At 43.0% G+C, this 21,585-nt stretch overlaps 1 protein-coding gene across 36 annotated transcripts in view; it reads right to left on the reverse strand.

The window, feature by feature from the left end:
• Nucleotides 1–20,268, reverse strand: part of LOC149129218 (uncharacterized) — a 78,325-nt gene extending 58,057 nt beyond the window's left edge. For all 36 annotated transcript variants that reach the window (XR_016240246.1, XR_016240243.1, XR_016240230.1 and 33 more), the window contains exons 1-2: nt 20,116–20,268; nt 8,846–8,951 (exon numbers count right to left, since the gene is read on the reverse strand). Coding sequence is in view for 2 of the 36 variants with exons in the window: in XM_089346700.1 (XP_089202826.1) it covers nt 8,846–8,951; nt 20,116–20,257 (248 nt within the window). In the remaining 34 variants the exon portion in view is untranslated. The remainder of the gene's footprint in view (nt 1–8,845; nt 8,952–20,115) is intronic.
• Nucleotides 20,269–21,585: the final 1,317 nt, after the last annotated feature.

Raw genomic sequence — 21,585 nt, forward strand, 5'->3', positions numbered from 1 at the left:
AGGTTCCGTCCTCAGCCCCCTCCTATTATCATAGTCCTCCAGGCGATCACAGAGGAATTCAAGACAGGTTGCCCCTGGGAGCTCCTCTATGCTGATGACCTTGCACTAATTGCGCAGTAACTATCAGAACTAGAGGAGAAGTTTCAGGTGTAGAAGCAAGGACTAGTATCGAAGGGCCTTAGAGTCAACCTAGCTAAAACCAAAATCCTAATAAGTAGGAATGTAGATAAAATACAAACCCCTCCAGGTAGATGGTCCTGCTCAGTATGTAGAAAAGGAGTAGGTAGTAACTCTATAAGACGTACCCGGTGCAAGCTATGGACACATAAGTGGTGCAGCAATATCAAAGGCAGGTTAACTAGGAAGTTAGTTTTTGTATGTGGCAGATGTTCAGGTGCAATAAACACTGTAAACAAACAGGAAACAACTTCTATCTCATTCCAGGGAGAAAAACTAGAGATAGTCGATAGCTTCCGCTATCTGGGTGACCAAGTTAGTAGTGGGGGTGGGTGCGCTGAAAGTGTAGCTGCTAGAATAAGAATAGCCTGGGCAAAGTTTAGAGAGCTCTTACCTCTGCTGGCGACAAAGGGACTCTCACTCAGAGTAAAAGGCAGACTGTATGACGCATGTGTATGAACAACCATGCTACATGGCAGTGAAACATGGGCTGTAACTGCTGAGGACATGTGTAAGCTCGCAAGGAATGAAGCCAGTATTCTCCGTTGGATGTGTAATGTCAGTGTGCATACCCGTCAGAGTGTAAGTATCTTGAGAGAAAAGCTGAATATAAGAAGCATCAGTTGTAGTGTGCAAGAGAGACGATTGCGCTGGTATGGACATGTGGTGAGAATGGATGAGGATAGCTGCGTGAAAAAGTGCCACACCCTAACAGTTGAGGGAACCCGTGGAAGAGGTAGGCCCAGGAAGACCTGGGCTGAGGTGGTGAGGCAAGACCTTCGAACATTGGGCCTCACTGAGGCGATGGCTACTGACCGAGACCTTTGGAAATGTGCTGTGCGTGAGAAGACCCGGCAAGCCAAGTGAGATCGTTGCCAGTGCCCCTGGACTGGCTCTTGTGCGGGTGGCGCATAAGATGCACCATTTTGAGTGTGACCGTTGTCAGTACCGCCTCACTGGCCTTCATAAGATTTTCTAGCGAGACCGTTGCCAGTGCCCCTGGACTGAGTCTTGTGCGGGTGGCACATAAAAGACACAATTTTGAGCGTGGCCGTTGCCAGTACCGCCTGACTGGCCTTCGTGCGGGTGACATGTAAAAGCACCCACTACACTCTCTGAGTGGTTGGCGTTAGGAAGGGAATCCAGCTGTAGAAACTCTGCCAAATTAGATTGGAGCCTGGTGTTGCCATCCGGTTTCACTAGTCCTCAGTCAAATAGTCCAACCCATGCTAGCATGGAAAGCGGACGTTAAACGATGATGATGATGATGATGATGATTATATATATATATATATATATACGACGGGCTTCTTTTAGTTTCCGTCTACCAAATCCACTCACAAAGCTTTGGTGGGCCCGAGGCTATAGTAGAAGACACTTGCCCAAGGTGCCACGCAGAGGGAATGAACCCGGAACCGTGTGGTTGGTAAGCAAGCTAATGGGTTCATTTGTGGTATGATTCTACAGTTGGATGCCCTTCTTGCCGCCAATCAGTTTGTAAGGTGTATGTGTGTGCGTGTATATATATATATATATATATATATATATATATGTAACGATAATAATTTGTGTAGTTACCAGTCGTAAAGGGTAAGGTTGGATTAGGGACACAATATTATGAAATGTCAGAGTCAGCGGTTTTGACGATAAAAATTTGTTGTTATACTGGCAAGTTGTAGGATGTGAAAGATGAACAATGCTTGAAGTTTTAAGGACGTGTTTGTTTACCATTATGTTACAATACCTTGCCTCGACGGACAGGTTCTGATAGATCCAAAAGCATGCGAAGTAAAGTTTGTGTTTGTGTCCTATTTCAATGTTTAGTAGTAACTACAGAGAGAGATAGAATGATGTTGTAAGAGAAGAGAATTAGAGCTCGTAGGGTTGTGGGACGTTGTCTCACAGTTGCTGACAGTAAACTTCAGTTTTCCCTCTGGCCAAGGTTCTAGCTGGTCAGCCAGACTTTGTTCTCACTGAGTCGGTTGGATGGTTTGACTGAGGGCTGGCAAGCCAGGAGGCTGCACCAGGCTCCAATCTGATCTGGCAAGGTTTCTACGGCTGGATGCCCTTTCTAACATGAACCACTATGAGAGTGTAGTGGGTGCTTTTTATATTTCACTGGCACAGGAGCCAGTCAGGCGGCACTGGCAACGACCACGCTAGAATGCTTTTTCCTTGCCACTGGCATGGAAACAGTCAGGCAACACTGGCATCAATGACACATGAAGGGTTCTTTTTACGTGTGTGTGTGTGTGTGTGTGTGTATATATATATATATATATATAATGTAACAAAAGAAAAAAAAATTATATGGAGTGTAAAACATCCAGTTCACAGGTACAGCAGTTGAATACCACAGACATAGGAGTATAAATTACAAATAATAAATTAAATAGAAAAATACAATTGACAATCTAACAATTTATTTACATTATAATATAAAAATTTTTGAAAAAGACAAAGCCAACAATTTGTTTTGACTTATATACAATATTTGATTGATAAACAATACATATCTCTGTACATAAGCCACTTGAGTACAATATTTCAAAAAGACACATGAAATTCTATGTTCAAGGAATGCTAAATCACAAAATATTGGTTCGAAATCCGTATGTTTAAGAGTATTTGCAATGAGAATTCAAATACATAAAAAAAAAACAAAGTTAAAACACATAAAAAAAACAATTATAACGTAGATCAATATTTATTATATAAATATGCCTCTACGTATTCGAAAGAAAGAATTTCCAGTATATCAACTATTTATTTATTTGTGCTATTTTCTATTATATTTATGATTACCATAAGAAAACAAATGTAAATTATGAATAATAATAATATATAATAACTCTTTCTCATTTACTTCTATCAGCACAAAGTGATTCTTTCTCATAGGAAGTTTAAGAGGTGTCCAATGGGAAAGCATAGTTGTGTTTGAATTAGGGTATGACTTGACATTTAAAAGTGATATTAGGTATGGTGTGGATTTTAAAATCTCATTTTTTTTAAAAGAAGTTTTTTTGTGCAGACGTAAACGCTGTGAACAAAGAAGGCAACAATTGTCTGCACCTTGCTGTAAAGAAAGTGTTTCATTCTGAGGAGGAACACTTGACCATTTTAGTTAAGTACTGCATGAAGCTCAACATGCGAAATAGAGAAAGGCTCTCTGGTGTGGTGGTTGCTAGTTATCTAGTCCATGAGAGTGGAAATTTTTACTTTAAAAGCAAGAGAATTAACTCCACTTAAAAATGCAAAGTTGAAAGAAAAATTAAAGCTATTATTCACAGCACAGGCACCATGTAGGTTGTGTGAAGTAAAGAAATACAACATGAAATTCTATCCCTGTGGTCATGTTGTGATTTGTGGGGAATGCTTTTCCAAAATTCCTCTGAAATGATGTCTAGGGTGCCAACTACTTATAAGAATCCCACGTTGGCACCTACATCAGAAAGGAAACCATAGCAAGTTGAGACTCCAAAGATTGAAGAGAAGCAAGTTCAAACAGTGGCAGTTGAGACTCCAACGTGTATGGAGGAGGTCCTGACGACATCACAGACAGTTGAATCTGCAAAGGTTGAGAACAAGAAAGTACAGACTGATTCACAACCATTAGAGGTTCTATCCCAATAAGTTGGTTCTCAAAACCTGGAAGAGAAGCATCTCCTGAAGGTGGCACATCAGTTAGGAAGTAATTGGTAGCAAGCTGGTATTTTCTTAGGAATTAAAACTATTGACCTGGAAATTATCAAGCATAACTATCCCTTTGACATTGTAAGACAGAGCTACCAAACTCTATGCAAATGGTTTCTAAGTTGTAATCCCAAAAAACGGATACACAAATCACTAAAAGAAACTGAGTGTTTCACTGCATTTGAATGTTTATCATTAGACAAAGAAGTGGGGTCTGTGTAAATGTTGCTACTCTTTATTCTCAGGCGCAACTTCACTAAACAGAGACCCAGGATTAAATTCCTTCAGCCAGAAGGAATTCTTAAATGTAAAGAACCCAGAGCCACATGGCCCAATATGTTCTTCGTTAAGATGGTAAATTGTGAATTGAAGAGGATTCACCAATTAAATCCATCAGACCTCTACCATATTGAGACTCCTTTAATACTTTGGCTCCTTATTTGGGATTAACCTTTGAAGTATTCAAAAAAGATTTATCACGTTTTACAACATTACCCCTCAGCAGACTGAGAGTTGATAGTAAAACAAACGAAGAAGATGGCACCCTACCAAAACTGTGACTCCTAAGGACCTGCCTTCATTGACCCCCACCAACAACTGCATCACTTTCTTGGCTTCATTTTTTTACCAATGTTTCATCTTTCACTGCCCTAGATTTCTGTCTCAACTTCGCAAATTTTATCCAGCAATGTTTAAGGAAGATGATTCTGGCTGTTTCTGATTGACTCAGGTCTGGTCTTTCGCTGCTGGGAAATACTTTCCTTACAGCAGATCCCTTTTTCCAGTTGCTACGACAACCTTCACCTCATTTACTACACCATAGAGCAGGTAGGAAAAATTCCTGGCAAGGGTGGGGCACTGGTGAATTTAGACCAGTCTACAGCATTCGATACGGTTGACCATCGGTATCTGGTGGGGGTCAGACTGGGCTCAACTTTCCATGGCTGGATCAATGCTATGTATATCATTGATCGAATCAGTCATCCAGGTGAACGGTCTCTTCTCAAAGCCATTCGCAATCAAGCATTAAATTTGCCAGGGCTGCCCCCTGTTGCTGCTTCTGCATATATTAGCCCTTGAGCCACTGCTGCGGAGGTTGGGGACTGTGCAGGAAGACCACATGATCTACGTTATGGTAAGGGAGCAACAGCATATGTGGATGAAGTCACCATCCTCGTGTCTGATGAAGGGCAGCGACTTCGTGAAGAAGATCCCATTAAAAAATATGAAGCAGTGGCAGGGGCAAAAGTCAACCAGCCTAAATCAGTCGGGCTTGCAACTTAGCACCTGCAGGGGCAGGTCAATGCCTCCCAACAGCATCGTTTGACGAAAGGCCCCCTTAAACTGCTCAGGGTCTGCTTTGGAAACAGGTAAATCAAATTCTTCTGCATTGCAATTTCAGTTGATTCCAATACATTTGCCGTGACATCTCCACTGGTTTTACAAGACTCTTTTCGTGCCAGAGAAACAGAGTAACCCATGAATGTATGTCCTGGCCAAACAAAATGATTGCTAATACACACTGCTGGCATGTTCCAAAGCCCCGTCGGTGGGAATTGTGCCACCGACAGAGGAAGTTGTAGCCTCGAACAAATGGAGGAACAATATTTGGTTTTCTCCAGAAGGTGAGAGGAGGCGTTGGGAGAGCTTTTTTACAGGGCTTGTCAAGGGAGGAGACATAGCCTGAATGGACTCCTTCCCTGAGGATATATTGTGCTTCCGATCGTGGCACTGTTGGAGTGCCTAAGTGGCACTTTGGGTCGGAAGATTGTAAGAGGATGAGTGCCTCATACTGAAGGGGCATGTGACCCATGAGAAGAGTTGTAAGAGGCAGGTGCTTCATTTTAAGGACATGGTGTCGTCTGCAGTAAGAGGCTTAGTACTTCATTGTAAGGAGCTTGAGTCCAATAAGAAACTGTGCTAAGAGGTTTATTGCCTCAAATATGTAAATTATAAAAGAACAATGTTTTAGAGAAGCAGAGTTCGGCGGGAGACTTCTGCCTTCTCCCATTAATATCATCGTGTTCATCATTCATCTCATCAATGTCTTTGTCCAGCCCGCAGCTACTCCACCTATGTACGGCTTTCATAGCCAATATAATGAAATAAAGTAGCTCATTTTCATTATCATTCATTTTTATCATAAGTTTTTGTTTTTTTCTAATTGTTATATGTCCCCACTGGCCCCCTTGTGGGTAATAAAGAAATCACTCCTCATTCGTTAAGTCCTTGTTATATAGGACCTTATAAAATATTTTCAAGAACAGAAAAGACAATCATATTAGATTCTGAACCAGAAACAGAAAATGTGGATAGAGTCAAGAAGGCTTTCGTCAAATCCATCCGGAATTCAAGAACATGAAAATATAATTGTAAAAAGATACCAAAAATATGTGATCTCAATATTAAATTAAAACAATAGCATCGAGGCCATCATCCTGAAATGGACAGGCCACAAATGCAAGAATGAAAGAAACCAAGCTACTGCGTCAGATTTTATCTGGTGACCACTGTGTGGCCATCCATGCCACTGATACAAGGATCAGCTGAGGCAAAGCCTAAAACTGACCGACATCAATCCCAAAGCCTGGGACATTGAAGCTGAGGAAAGGCCGTGGTGGTACCAACTGCCCTACAGAAACAGATATTACATGAATTTCGTAGTGGACACCTGGGGATGTCGAGAATGAAAGCTTTGACAAGGAGTTATGCGTCTTGGCCGACACTGGACCAGGACATTGAAAATTTGGTAAAATCTTGTAGAGGTTGTGTGCCAGCAGCCAAGGCACCACAAATACCAATCATGGCCTGAGTCCATTGTCCAGAGTACATATAGACTACACTGGACCAGTGAATGGTGCCTACTACATTGTTGATAGCCTTACCATGTGACCGGAAGTATGTAGGTGCGGTCAACCTACCGCGAAGGTAGCAAAGTTCCTGCATGAACTTTTTTGCTCAATACAATGTTCCAGACACCATAGTATCGGACAATGGAACATAATTTACAGGATGAGTTCAAGAAATTGTATAAAATGCATGCAATCAAGCACACGTTTACTCCACCCTACCACCCAGGGTCAAATGGGCAAGCAGAATGATTTGTAGATACTTTGAAGTAAGTGCTAGAGAGAAAAAAAAAATTAGGCAATGACGAAATGCTAAATAAATTCTAAATATCAGTTCAGGCAAGTCACCTGCAGATCTAATGTTCGATTGAAAAATTAAATTGATCTTTGAGAAATTGTTGCCAAAGGAAGAAAACGTACAGAGTAAACAAAAAATTTTTACAGAGACAAAGTCCATTTCAAAGTATACAAGAATGGTAAACAGAGGTGGCAGGACTAAAAGAATTGGTAACATGTAATTTACTTTCATTTGTAGGACTATTCCTTGTCACTTTTTTTATAACAGTAACCAAAAATATACTGCAGTCTCTACAAGCCAAAACATCACACAAAATGGTAATTTATATAAATAGAATTATAGAAAAAAAATCTGAAGTTCTAAAATAACTAAAACATAAAATAAAATTTGAAATTTTTAATTTCGACACCTCACAGGATAAAGGTAGTTTGTTTGTGTGTGTGTGTGTGTGTGTGTGTGTGTAAGGAAAAGATATTTACTAACAGATAATTATGTTATCAAAACAATTTATCATTTACATACCTCTTAAATCTATACAAAAATTCCTACTGGGATCGATACCAGTTAAGTCTAATTTGAGGATCCACAGAGGTTTATGGGGGTGGGACTTGCATAATTGTACAAGATATTTGCAGAACACAAATTCATAAAAATTTTTTAAATTATCAAACTTTACGTGATGTCATTCAACCGATAATTAATAACAGGCCGTGCGCATATGCGCAAGTTTTAAAAACATTTTGAAATTAGGGTGAATGATGGTGGTCTTGGTACTAGTGGAGGGGAGGGGACACACCACATGCAAAGTCACCATCATCAATTAACCCCAATGAGCAGCACTGCAAATCAATCTCCAATGCTTCTTCATGCCTGTCTACTCGTTCACTCTCACTCCTTGTACATAACCACACGTGTGTGTGTGTATATATATATCTATATACACACACATATATATATATATATATATATATATATATATATATATATATATATATATATATATATATATACACACACACACACATATATATGAGTTTTTTTCAGTTTCCATCTAGCAAATCCACTCTGAAAGTTTTGGTCAGCCCATGTGGTTGCGAAGCAAACTTCTTAACCACGGAGCCACTCATGCAGACAAGGACAAAATAGATACAGAACTCAAAAAATAACACAAATATCAAGAGACAAAATCGTCCTGAATCTCTAAAAATATTAGCAGCCATTGCAGGTCTCTGCAGTCAACTCGGAATTTCCTTTGAGAACAAGTGTGGACACACCGGCTATGGAGATGAGCACTCGTTTGAGTTTGGTCTGACCAACAGCACATTTCTCGGAGGCTCTCAACAAGCTATGAATCTGCAAAGGAAATTCAGTGAAGTGGCTTAAAATATTACAAACCAACAAAAGAAAAAAAGAAAAGAAAAAGAAACTCTACACCATTTTGATACCAACATATCTGATCAAACTGATCTTTGTTCTACAATACTAACTTCCTATTTCACAGTGATTTAAAGTTTAACAGAGGGGGCGGGGGTACAACCACACCAATATTCACAATCAGTTATAAAGATTCATAAAATGTGAGACTTTTTTTTTTTTTTATATATATATATCAGGTTTTTAAATAGAAACTTACCTTCTAACATTTCTGCTGTGTGGAAATGAAACAACAACAAAAAATAATAAAGCTTTGGATGTTTTTTTTTTTTTTAAATAAGTGAGTAAAATACCATATCAAAGCATTTTCAATGTTAGTAAAGAAAGAGAAGTCAATAAAACTTGACATTCAGAAAGAAAACGAATTGCAAATTGCAATAACATACTACCATACCTGAACGAGCTGGGAAATTTCATCGGAGACCTCCACTTGAGTTGCTTCTGGCCGAAACACTTTGTTTCATTTTCTTCTGGACATCTCAGCAACTGATGTTGACAAACTGTGTATTAGAAATATTGATCTTACTTAAGTTTCTGTGTAAAGGTAGTATGGGTGGTCTTTCAAAGGTTTTCTATAAGAAACACGGTGACTACAAATGGTAAAGGAAGGAGTAATAGAAACAGGACACATGGATTACTGTTAACCACTAATTCAGTCTCTGCAAATAGCCGGACTGGAAGCCAGTGGTTGTTGTTGAAACTAACAGCAAGTAAAGTAATCTCTTGAGGCTCTAGAGTTCTAGTCGTTGGAGACATCTACATAGCTAGAAACAGCTGCCAAATCACGCACAGATCATAGACACCTGTCTTCCACAGCGAGAAATAGCAGCCAAATCCCGCGCAGATCAAGAACATCTCTGAGGCGCCAATAAGCGAAAGTCACCAGAATTAAAAACACTGAACCATTTGAGTGTTTAGTAATTAGGCAATGCGCACCTCTTCTGAAATAGTTAGTGAAGTCAAATTATCTCCTTCCTTTAAAATCAGCTGTTGACGTGTCGTTGTCAGGTAGAAGTGGACAACAGGGTAACCACGTAATTAGGAGATGAAAAGGGGAGGGGTTAAGTGTTATCCCGGAAAAAGGGGTGGGAAAAAGTGAAGTTTAATGGGTCTGACTGAGTTAAGGGCACCTGTGAACTTGATAGGAAGAACGGGGATTCCTTCAATAAAATACAAATAATATATAAGTATATGCATAATAACAACAAATGGAGCAAAACGCATGTCGATGAAAGTTCCAAGCAAATGAGGGCCATTTCACAAAAAAAGAAAGGGTAGCTGGAATTATCACTTGTTTCTCACCAGGGAGAACATAATAAAACATTTAGTAGCAAGACAAAAGCGAAATGAAGGGGTAACTTACCAGCTGAGGTGTTACATGGTCAGTGACCGTCAGAAGGTTTGTTTACATAGAGTTACGACGGGGTCACCGATATTATTCCACGGGCTTTAGAGGCATGAGAACGCTAGTTTACATAGAAATATAAAGGGAGGGTGTCTCTGATGTGATGCTAAAGGTTGTGGTCAAGGAGTCATTCGGGTGGGTGAGGGGAGGTAATTAAAGTGAGCGTTTACATATGTGTCTGCTAGCGTGCAGACACCTATTTACAAACACGTGCGCACATACGTAAGCGCATACCCATGTGTACATACCCACATACCCACATACACCCATACACCCCCACACACAGAAACCTCCACATATGTCGGTGCGATAGGCATGTGTTTGCCTGAGAAATGACAAAGTGGTAACTGATTCAATTATAACATTTTTATTAGCTGGAGTTAATAAATATTAATAGCCACTACATTCAATTTTAACAACTTGCTTCGAGTTGCTAGACAAATGATGGAACCAGGATATGTTCGTGTGTGTTCGTTCTCTCATCTTGCTTGGCCGGAGGAAAATCTCTGTCTCACATTAGCAGAGGTCTCATAGTAGCAGTCTCCCTGTCTGTCTGTCCCTGTGTGTCCTGACGTCTTGCTGACCACTCTATTTATAAGAATCGTGGCAGCTAGAAGGACATACATACTGCAGCAGAGTTTGTACCTAAATAGGTTAGATGCTGACCAGTTGAACTTCGCCTGACATTCTAAGGTCGAAGGTCAAAGGGAGATGATCGTTCACTTTTTGACAGGACAAAGAAAACCTGTTTTTCGCGCCTGTTGATTGTTGTGTTTGGGCGACCGCTAATTCTTAGATTCGGTTTCGAATCTAGGCTTGGAGAAGGAAATGTAAATTTTTACACTACCCCTCTTCTAGTGAGAAGGCCGGAGATCGAACGATTTTGGAAATGTTATCTTTTTGTGTATGCACAAAAAGATTTTACAAGGTGCAACAGACAAGTGAATGTCAAAAACATGGGACATAAAAAAAATATGAAGCAAGGATTCACTGTTGGTGTGTGCTATATGGTGGGCAATGCATATATGTGCCCAGGCAGAAACATGTTGGCGCGTTGAAAGAGACGTGCATCTATTGATTGCTCGACCCACTAGAGGTCTAAATAGAGGCAGGTTGTATTTCAGTGGTGCAAAAGATCAAATGGTAGCACGAGTGAGAATGTGACTGTTGCAAGTGTGTGTAAACGTCAGATAACAAAATATTTTTACAAGAAAGCAAAACAGTTTAAAAAGAAAACAAAACATATGTACATGCAAAAAATGAAAGAATGTTCATCGAAAAAGTTCGCTTGTGAAATGTTCAGTAAAATGTTCAAACAGAAAGTTTTTCGCTGATATGGAACAATGTTTTCTTTTATGTATACAAATTGTTCGTTGAATTCTTTAGGTTTGAATGTAGGTGATGCAGTCATATGAGTTATGTTTTGATGTATGCGTTCCATTAAAGAAGATGGGTAGGTTGAGAATTGGGACTTACCCGAAAAACTTGCACAAACCTTGCGGGCCATCGAACAGTTCTTCCCGATTTAGTGTGCCGGGGTTGTGCAGAATCTGTAGTGCTTGCTGGGGTTGGTGAGTCTGTTCGAGGAACAGAGGGAACTGAATGTAAGTCGTCCTCGATGAAGCCTTTTTTCAAACGATCAATCGAAACGGTATTTCGTTTACCTCCGATATCGAGGACGAAATACTTGGGTTCTCGTTTGATGACTTTGTACGGCCCGGAATATGGTGGCCGGAGTTGCGATGGTATGCCATCGTTTCTGACGAAAACATGAGTCCAAGTGTTGATGTCCTTGGTGTTATGTTTCCCTCGGACTGACTCGCAGAGATAACATAACGAGTTATACAATTTAATTATTACATTTATTGTTCAATTACATACAAAGAACGCACTCACCCAATGTTCGTTATGAATAAACAAAAGTCATGTCCGCCATATATATATCAATGACATTCGTCATTGATCTCCATGTTCTTTGGTGGCCAGCCTTCACGGACGTAGCGCATCACTGTAGATATCACTGGATCTTTCCCTGACTCTTGACGGAGGACGTTAGCATCCACAGGTTGGACTTGAATACTAAGAGCTTTGATGGCACACACCATGTCTATGTCTTCACCATTTTCCTTTCTGTCAAAGTCGTTGTCATCACCGAATGGCAAGCAACTGAGGGCATCAGCATTGCCATGATCTGCTGATTTCCGATATTCAATGGTGTAGTCAAACTGGTTCAGCCACAGGGCCCATCGTGCTAGTCTGTTAGCAGCGAGAAGTGGCGTCCCTTTCCTCGGACTGAATAGTGATGTCAGTGGCTTGTGGTCAGTCACGAGTACGAATTTACGACCGTACAAATATTGGTAAAACTTCTGCAAGCCAAATATGATAGCTAGGGCTTCCTTTTGAATTTGACTGTAGTTACGCTGTGCAGAAGTGAGAGTCTTGGACATATTGGATATTGGGCGCTCGCTTCCATCAGGATAGCGGTGAAACAGGACTGCTCCAATACCAACGTTTGATGCGTCGCAAGCCAGTCGCAAAGTTTTGTTTGGATCGAAGTGTATCAGAACTTGACTTGATGAAAGTACATTTTTCAAGTGATCAAAAACTGACTGTTCCTCATCTCCCCACTTCCAAATAGTTGACTTTTTTGTAAGGCAATAGAGTGGCTCTGCTATACTGGCTAGGTTTGGGATAAACTTTCCATAAAACTGAACTGAACCTAGGAAAGATTTCAAGCTTGATTCGTTCGTTGGACGTGGCATCTTTAAGACTGCTTCGACTTTGGATCCCTTAGTGATCCCTTCAGCCGACAAAATGTGTCCAAGGTATTCTACACTGGGTAGTGCAAACTGGCACTTTTCACGGCGACATCTGAGTCCATTGTCGCTTAGACGTGTGAGCAGACACTTTAGGTTGTTTAAGTGACTGTTTGCATCTTTCCCACTGACGAGCATGTCATCCTGGAAGACGGCCACTCCAGGTAGATCATGGGTCAGGTTTTCCATGATCTCCTGAAAGTAACCAGGTGCTGACTTAATTCCGAAAGGGAGTCGTTGTTGCAGGAGTACTCCACGGTGAGTGCTGAGTGCGAGTCTGCGTTGACTTTCTGGAGCCAGCTTGATCTGATTATAGGCATCAGCAAGGTCTATCTTTGTATATCCGAATCCACCTCCGAGTTTCTGCATCAGTTCAGCAGGGAGTGGCATTGAATGACGGTGATCAGCAAGTTGGTCATTAATTCCCACAGAGTAGTCACCACAAATCCGTAGTTTGGGCTTCAGGTTGCTTGAAGCGTGTGCTTTACGAATCGGTACCACTGGCGTTCCGTATTCATTGAATTGAACAGGCTTCCAGATTCCCTTGGCGATGCCTTCTTCGTAACCTTTGGCCAGGTCATCACGAAGAGCAAATGGGACCGGACGTGCCTTGTGAAAGACTGGTGTTGCGTCCGATTTGAACTTCACTTCCAGTTCAAAGTTCTTGAGACATCCCAATTCTTGCTTGAAAAGATCTGGAAATTCATCACACATGTTGTGACAATCTTGCTGCAGGGAAACATAGGGCTCGCTTGAGGTCTTTGGATACATCCCTTCTGCACCTTCCCTCTTAGCTTGGCTGTCTATGCTTTTCAAACCTAGAGCAGTGTCTACGGAAATTCCCAGAGTCTGGATAGCATTCCGACCCAGCAAATTAAGATCAGAGATCTTGGTGACTATGTAAGGTATAAGATCCTGCTTACCAGTTGTTGGATCCTTGGTTTGGCCCATGAAAGTTCCTAGAACAGGCAGGTTGTGCTTGCTGGCAGATTCATAGCGATGCTTGACATCTTGCAGCTTTGGTCTTCCAAGTTGTTTCCAGACTGACAAGGAAACAAAATTGCCTGTAGTAGCAGTGTCCAATTCCATTGTGAACAGTCTGTTCTGGATTGTTACTGGCACAATTAAACTGTGAGTGTCTCGGGAAACTTCACCTAGGATCGCCTTGACTAGCTCAGCTTTTGTGATTCTTTTCACGGGAGTTTGTGAATGGCCATTGCGTTGCTGATGTTGTTTTTTCCTACACACCGCTTGCAAATGACCCTTTTTATCACAAAAATGATATTTGGTTTCCCTGAAAGGACAGTCTGTTGCTTTGTGGGCCTTTCCACATCGGTAGCATTTCTCCTGGTTTGTGGAATAAGACTGCTGATGTTTCTTTTGAGGACTCTTATTCCTGTTCTGCTGGACCTTGTACACCTGCTTGGTTTTGGAACCGTATACAGTTTCTTTTGCAACCTTTGCTGCGTCTTCAGTCTCAATGGCAACCTGGACAGCACGGGCAAAATCTAGTTCTGAGTCTTTTATCTTAAAAAGCGCCTTCAGAACCGCTTCATTGTTAACCGAACATATGAATCTCTGTCTCAGAGCTTCATCCTGTGGGTTGGTGATCGCTGGAAAATCACAGGTAGCTGCATCCTGGCGTATACGTGCTGCCAGCTCCTGGAGAGTTTCGCCTGGCTTCCGCTGCATATCACTCCAAAACCTGAAACGCTCTCTCACAATGAAAAGTTTAGGGTCGAACTGTTCCTTCATGAAGTCAACGATTTCGTCCATTATCAAGTTGTTGATATCTTTAGGCGGATTTTGTTGGGTAGCCAGATTAGCAAGTTGTTTGTAAACAGTAGCAGTCTGATTGGTCAGGAACACTTGTGCCATGCGTTTTTCAGGTACAGCATTAGCAGCCACAAACGTACGGAATCTTGACCAGTAATCAGGCCATAGTTCTGTCGCTGAATCAAATGCAGTAAATGGTGGAATCGACACTGTTGTTGAAGCAGCTGAAAAATAGCCACTAGAATCGCCTTCAACTTGTCGAGCACCAAACAGTTTTAACAGAGCGTCCATATCTCTCTGATGTTGTTGCATTTGCTTGTCCATTTGTTCCCTAAACAATTTAATAAGTTCTACTGTCTGTTTTTCAGCCATTGTTATTACGATGAATAATTTTACGGTAAAGTAAGCATGTATCCTATCGGCGACGCCAATAAACTCTGTTATGTTTCCCTCGGACTGACTCGCAGAGATAACATAACGAGTTATACAATTTAATTATTACACTTGGGAACATGTGAAACGACGTTCTGTTGTCTGGGGCCTGCAGGTGACAAAAGCGACATGGATGTCCGCAATCGGTGCACATATTGTGCTGGGTCAGGAAGGTGTTGTGATGCAACAGGTTCAATCATCTGCCCAGGTAAGGTGAGTGTTGAGCCGTAGACTAGTTCTGCCGGAGTGTGTCCAACTTCCTCCTTAACCGTGGATCGAATACCAAGGAGGATGAAGGGGAGATGTTCCAGCCAGTTGGAAGAGTCTGCAGATGCTATAATAGCTGCTTTGAGTTGGCGGTGGAAGCGTTCAACCATGCCATTTGCTGCAGGGTGGTAAGCAGTAGTGCGGGTGTGTTTGCACCCGAGTAGACGAGTCAGTTCGGCGAAAAGGTGGGAATCGAACTGACGTCCTCTGTCTGTGGTGATTGTTGCGGGTGTGCCAAAACGCGAAACCCATTGTGATATCAGCGTTTTGGCGACCGTTTCTGCGGATGAATCGGATAAGGGCCAAGCTTCGGGCCATCGCGAAAAACGGTCCACGCAGGTGAGTAGATGAGTGTAATTCTGCGAAGGTGGCAGAGGTCCTACGATATCAATGTGAACGTGCTGAAATCGTGCGTCGGGTTGCGAAAATGAACCGATTGGTGATTTTATGTGCCGGTAGATTTTTGCTTTTTGGCACGCGACACAGCACTTGGTCCATTCTCTGATGTCCTTGTTGATATTGGTCCACACAAAACGGGTTGATATCAGCTTTTGAGTGGAGCGAATACCAGGATGTGACAGAGAATGCAGAGCAGAGAAAACTTCACGACGATATTTTTGCGGTACATAAGGGCGTTGGTGACCAGTGGAGATATCACACCAAATATGGGCCGAGGAAGATGGTAGCGGAACATGTTGAAATTTGAGAGATGGCGAATTCCGGAGCTTTAGAAGTTCTTCGTCATTCTCCTGTTCAGCTGCTATACTAGCCAGATCAATTGTAGACGTGGTGTGGATGGCATTGATCTGCGTTCGAGACAGTGCATCGGCTGCTAAGTTAGTCGTCCCTTTGATGTGGCGAATATCCGTCGTATATTGTGATATGAAGTCGAGGTGGCGGATTTCTCTCGGCGAGTGGCGATCAGGCTTGGTGTTGAATGGATATACCAGTGGTTTGTGATCGGTGTATATGGCAAAATTGGTACCCTCTAGCATGTGTCGGAAATGCTTAACGGCCAGGTATGCCGCCAATAATTCCCGACTGAAGGTACTGTATTTCGTTTCGGCGGGTTTTAACCGCTTAGAAAAGAAAGACAACGGTTGCCATATGCCATCAACAAGCTGCTGTAGGACGCCTCCTATTCCGGAATCGGATGCATCGACGAGTAAACACAGCGAGGCATTTGGTTTCGGATACACCAACATACTAGCGTCGGATAAAGCTTTTTTTAGGGCGGCGAAAGAGGCGAGCTGATGTTCATCCAGGGCAATTTCGGTATTTTTGCAGGTTCGCTGACGTAGCAAATCTGTGAGCGGTTGCGCTATCTCGGCAAGGTGAGGTACAAATCTCCGATAAAAATTCACTAGACCGAGGAACTCCCTTAATTTGCGGAGAGATGTGGGTGGCGAAAATTCCACGATGGCCTGTACTTTATCAGGGAGGGGACGAATACCATCCTTATCGATGATGTGCCCGAGAAAATGAAGGGAAGCAACTCCGAAATCACATTTGCTGGGATTGATGACGACTCCGAATTTTTGCAGACGTTCGAATAGCAAGTGCAGATGTTGGTCATGCTCTTCTTCCGAGTTACTGGCCACCAGTATGTCGTCTATGTAGGCATAGACGAAAGGCAAACCTCTGGTGACCATGTCGATGAACCTTTGGAATGTCTGTGCTGCGTTGCGTAAACCGAAAGGCATACGCAGGAATTCAAACATTCCGAAAGGTGTCGTGACTGCTGTTTTTGGGATGTCCTCGGGTTCAACCGGTATTTGGTTGTACGCTCGCACAAGGTCGATTTTGGAAAAAATGCGAGCGCCATGCAGCGAGCTAGAAAAATCCTGCAGATAAGGGACTGGGTAAGCATCACTGACGGTACTTTTGTTTAGTGACCGATAATCACCGCAAACTCGCCAGTCGGTCGATGATTTTTTTGGGACGCAGTGTATCGGCGAGGACCAGTTGCTGCTGGACGGGCGGATGATTCCAAGGTCGAGCATGTGTTGGAATTCCCGTTTGACGGCTTTGAGGCGATCAGGTGGTAACCTTCTGGGTCGTGCAGCAACAGGTGGACCGCTGGTCTTGATGTGGTGGGTGATATCGTGCTTGATCGGCTGGTTGTGGAAAACTGGTCGAGCGACGTCCGGGTACTGTTTCAGGATGGTACTGTGACGAGTCGTTGTTGAAAGCAATATGGTTGGGCTGACTGTGGCCATACGAGCGGCTATACCGCGCACAGTAAGCTGTGTGGTGCTGTCGACAAGTCGTCTGTTTTGTATGTCTACTAGGAGACCGAAATGATGGAGGAAATCGGCTCCTAAGATAGGGGTCGGCAGTTTTGCGATGACGAATACCCACTGGAATGTGCGGCGTAGTCCCAAGTTCAGTGTTAGGGACTGTTCCCTAACTGTTGGATTGGCGAGTGATTGACTGCCTGAAGACAGACTGGTGTCTCCGTTCGTTTTCCTGAAATGCTGGACACGGGGATTACGCTGACTTCCGCGCCGGTGTCAACTAGGAAACGTGTGCCTGTTACCCGATCGCAAACGAAAAACAGGCGACTTTGTGGGTGCGAACCAGGAACGTCCGTCGCATTCAGTTCCCGGCTGTACCGTTTCCCGAACTGGGTGATGCGAATGAGCATAGTATGGTGCATTTCTGCGCCTGTGTACCGAATTTTCGGTGGTACCAGCACGTGTCGGGTGAGTTGCGGGTAGCACTGGGACTGCGGGATCGTCTACCATATCGATGCGGTCGGCTGCTGCTTCGGCGCCGGTTTCCAAGCGATAGGGCCTGTATTTGGGTTGTGAGGGTCTGTATTTGTGCGGCTTGCTGCGTCATTAATGAACGCAAGTCCGCAATTTCGGAAGAACTGGTCGGCGCAAGGAAAGGATTGGTAGTGGGAGCGGCTGGCGTCACCGTCGATACCGTGGAAAACTTATGTAGTACCTCAGCTATTTTGTCCGCTAGCTCTGCCAGTTCCTCAATGGATGTGGATTCTCGTGTGGAAGCGAGAACCACCTGTGTGTTGGAGGGTAGACGCTGGAGAAAAAGCTGCTTGAACACTTTGTCGGGGAGGCTCTCATCTCCAAGAAGCTGCTTCATTCTTCTTAGAAACTGGGAAGGCGTTCTGTCGCCCAATTCTTCGGATGTCAGAAGTTGGTGAAGTCGCTTTCGTTGGGACTCGGAAGTTCTGTTAATAAGTGTCGTTTTAAAGGTGTCGTACGACACAGAACCGTGTGGAGCCATGACGAGATTACGGACGACGTTCATGATCTCTGGTGAAAGAGAACCGATTACATGCGACAGTCGAGACGCATCGCTCAGTATTCGGTGAGAAGAAAACTGGGCTTCTATGTGGTGAAACCATAATGCAGGGTCGTGCGTCCAGAATGGGGGAATTTTCCACGTAATCGCCGCTTGAATTGTCGTGTCGGAAGGTAATGGATTCACCGCTGGATTCGGTTCTGGAAGAGCCATGGTGTTCGCAGAAATTCACAGTTGGTTTGTTGACAGATGATGTGCAGGCTGTTATTCTTCGTAGAAGCTGGTTCCAGGGAAGGCCGGAATTCTTTGACGGGGTCACCAAAATGTAGTGGAGTCACCAGAATGTAGTGTGTTTTTGTTGAGTGTCGGTGCGATAGGCATGTGTTTGCCTGAGAAATGACAAAGTGGTAACTGATTCAATTATAACATTTTTATTAGCTGGAGTTAATAAATATTAATAGCCACTACATTCAATTTTAACAACTTGCTTCGAGTTGCTAGACAAATGATGGAACCAGGATATGTTCGTGTGTGTTCGTTCTCTCATCTTGCTTGGCCGGAGGAAAATCTCTGTCTCACATTAGCAGAGGTCTCATAGTAGCAGTCTCCCTGTCTGTCTGTCCCTGTGTGTCCTGACGTCTTGCTGACCACTCTATTTATAAGAATCGTGGCAGCTAGAAGGACATACATACTGCAGCAGAGTTTGTACCTAAATAGGTTAGATGCTGACCAGTTGAATTTCGCCTGACATTCTAAGGTCGAAGGTCAAAGGGAGATGATCGATCACTTTTTGACAGGACAAAGAAAACCTGTTTTTCGCGCCTGTTGATTGTCGTGTTTGGGCGACCGCTAATTCTTAGATTCGGTTTCGAATCTAGGCTTGGAGAAGGAAATGTAAATTTTTACATCTATATATGTACATGTATGTACATACCTTCACGTACCTGTATATATATATAGATGCATATCTGGGTACAGGACGTTGCAAACAAAATATAACCGGATGACTTCGGGTATTTCTGCGTCAAGTGAGATTTAACGAAATGGGAGGAGAGTCAGAAGAAATTAAACGGTTGGGTGTCTCATTTTATGAAATTCATAAAAGCATTGTCTCTGTTGTATCAACTAAACTCGAACAGATGCGTTAAAAATAGACGCATCTGATGCATAAAACTTCGATTCTGTTTTCTGCATTTTACATACACACCTGAAGCAGGTGAGAATAAATCTGTAAGGCTTTTTTTCTTCTTCTAGTTTAAAATGAGACATTGCTGGCATGATTTCGTTATATCTATAACGCATAGATACATAAAAACAGACAGAAACAATCAAGCAAACACAATCCATTAGATTTCTTCTTCTTCTCCCATTTCGGGTACAGAAAATACCCGAAGTCGTCGTTGAAAAATGATGAAAGAAATAAAACAAATCAAAAGATGATAGGAAGCTGAGGCAAGGGCGAGGTTTTGGTAGATTAAATGAACTGTGAAGAAGAGACTCTTGGAAATCTTCATTTAAAATGCCAGAATGTATTCTTGTTTTGTTTTGGTTCTTCTTTTTTTCAGTATAAGTTATTTACGGATTATAAACACTCCTCTGCTTCTCACAAAAGCGTGTGTGTTGTGGTATGAAGGGAAAATTAAGAAACAGGAGGGTTGACATTAAAAAAAACAAGGGGAAATGAGCTTTTCTTCTTACCTGTCAACAATCTGGAGGGGAAGGTTTTCTTCTCTTCGTTGTAAACATGACATCCAGTTGCCCTCTGACCTCTTTCGCTCACCAATGCGCATGCTCCCATCCACGCTTCCGTCCGGACGAACTCCAGACAGAACCAAAACATTCTCACACCTTCGCCTTAATTTCAGCTTCTACTCAATACTTCGTGTGTTTACATTTTCTGTCTCGGACAATTTTTTTAGCTATGAGCAATTAGATTGTTATCATTTCCCCTGTTAATGAATAAACCATTGGAATAAGAGATCCCTTATTTGAGCAATAGGTAAGGGTTAAGACATGAATGGGATCCAGACGTAGATAAAATTCATCAAATATATATACATCTAACCCATGCTAGCATGGAAAACAGACATAAAAATGATTGCCATACATGCATATGCATACATATATACTTCTATATATATGCATATGTATACATGTGTGTGTGTGAAGGCGTGTGATCTAGCGGTTAGGGTGTTGCACTCACAGTGGCTAGATTGTGGGTTCAATTCCCATACTGAGCAGTACATTGTATTCTTGAGCAAAACACCTCATTTCATATAGCTGCAGTCCACTCAATTGTAAATAGATTTCCCAGCAATGGACTATCTTTCTGATCGGGGAGAACAGACATTACCCTGCTTGCATAGCCAGTAGGGTGCACGTTCTTGCGGCATCGGGCACGACCTTGCGTCGCCAGGCACGTTCTTGCGGCGCCGAGCACTTTCTTGCGGCTTCGGGCACGTTCTTGCGGTGCCGGACACGTACTTACAGCCCGGGATTCGTACTTACGGCCCCAGGCACGTACAGACGGCCACAGTAACTTACTTGCGGCCCCAGGTAGTGACTGCCCCGATCACGTTCTTGCGTCTCTAAGCAGCTTCTGGCAGCAGCCCTAGACATGTTCTTGTGCCCCTAGGCACGTTCTTGCGGCGCCAGGCACGTTCTTGCGGCGCTGGGCACGTACTTACGGCCCTGAGCACATACTTACAGCCCCGGGCACATATTTGCGGCCCCAGGTACATACTTACGGTCCCGGGCTCGTAATTACGGCCCAAAGAACGTGCATATAGCCCCAGGCAATTACTAGCGGCCCTAGGCACGTAGTTACTGCCCCGAACACGTTCTTGCGGCGCCAGGTACCTTCATGCGGCCCCAGGCGCGTTCTTGTGGCTCTAGGAATGTCTTGCAACGCAAGGCACGTTCTTGCATTGCTGGGCACGTTCTTGCGGCCTTAGGCACATAATTACGGCCCCACGCACGTACCTACGGCCCCAGACACGTACATACTGCTCGAGGCATGTAGTTGCTGCTCCGGGCACGTTCTTTGGGCGCCAGACATGTTCTTCTGTCCTCCGTAAAAGCACCCACTACACTTTCTGAGTGGTTGGCGTTACGATGGTCATCCAGCTGTAGAAACTCTACCAAATTAGATTGGAGCCTGGTGTTGCC

This window comes from Octopus bimaculoides, unplaced genomic scaffold, assembly GCF_046866305.1.
Source record: "Octopus bimaculoides isolate indiv1 unplaced genomic scaffold, ASM4686630v1 contig104, whole genome shotgun sequence".
Taxonomy (NCBI): Eukaryota; Metazoa; Mollusca; class Cephalopoda; order Octopoda; family Octopodidae; genus Octopus; species Octopus bimaculoides.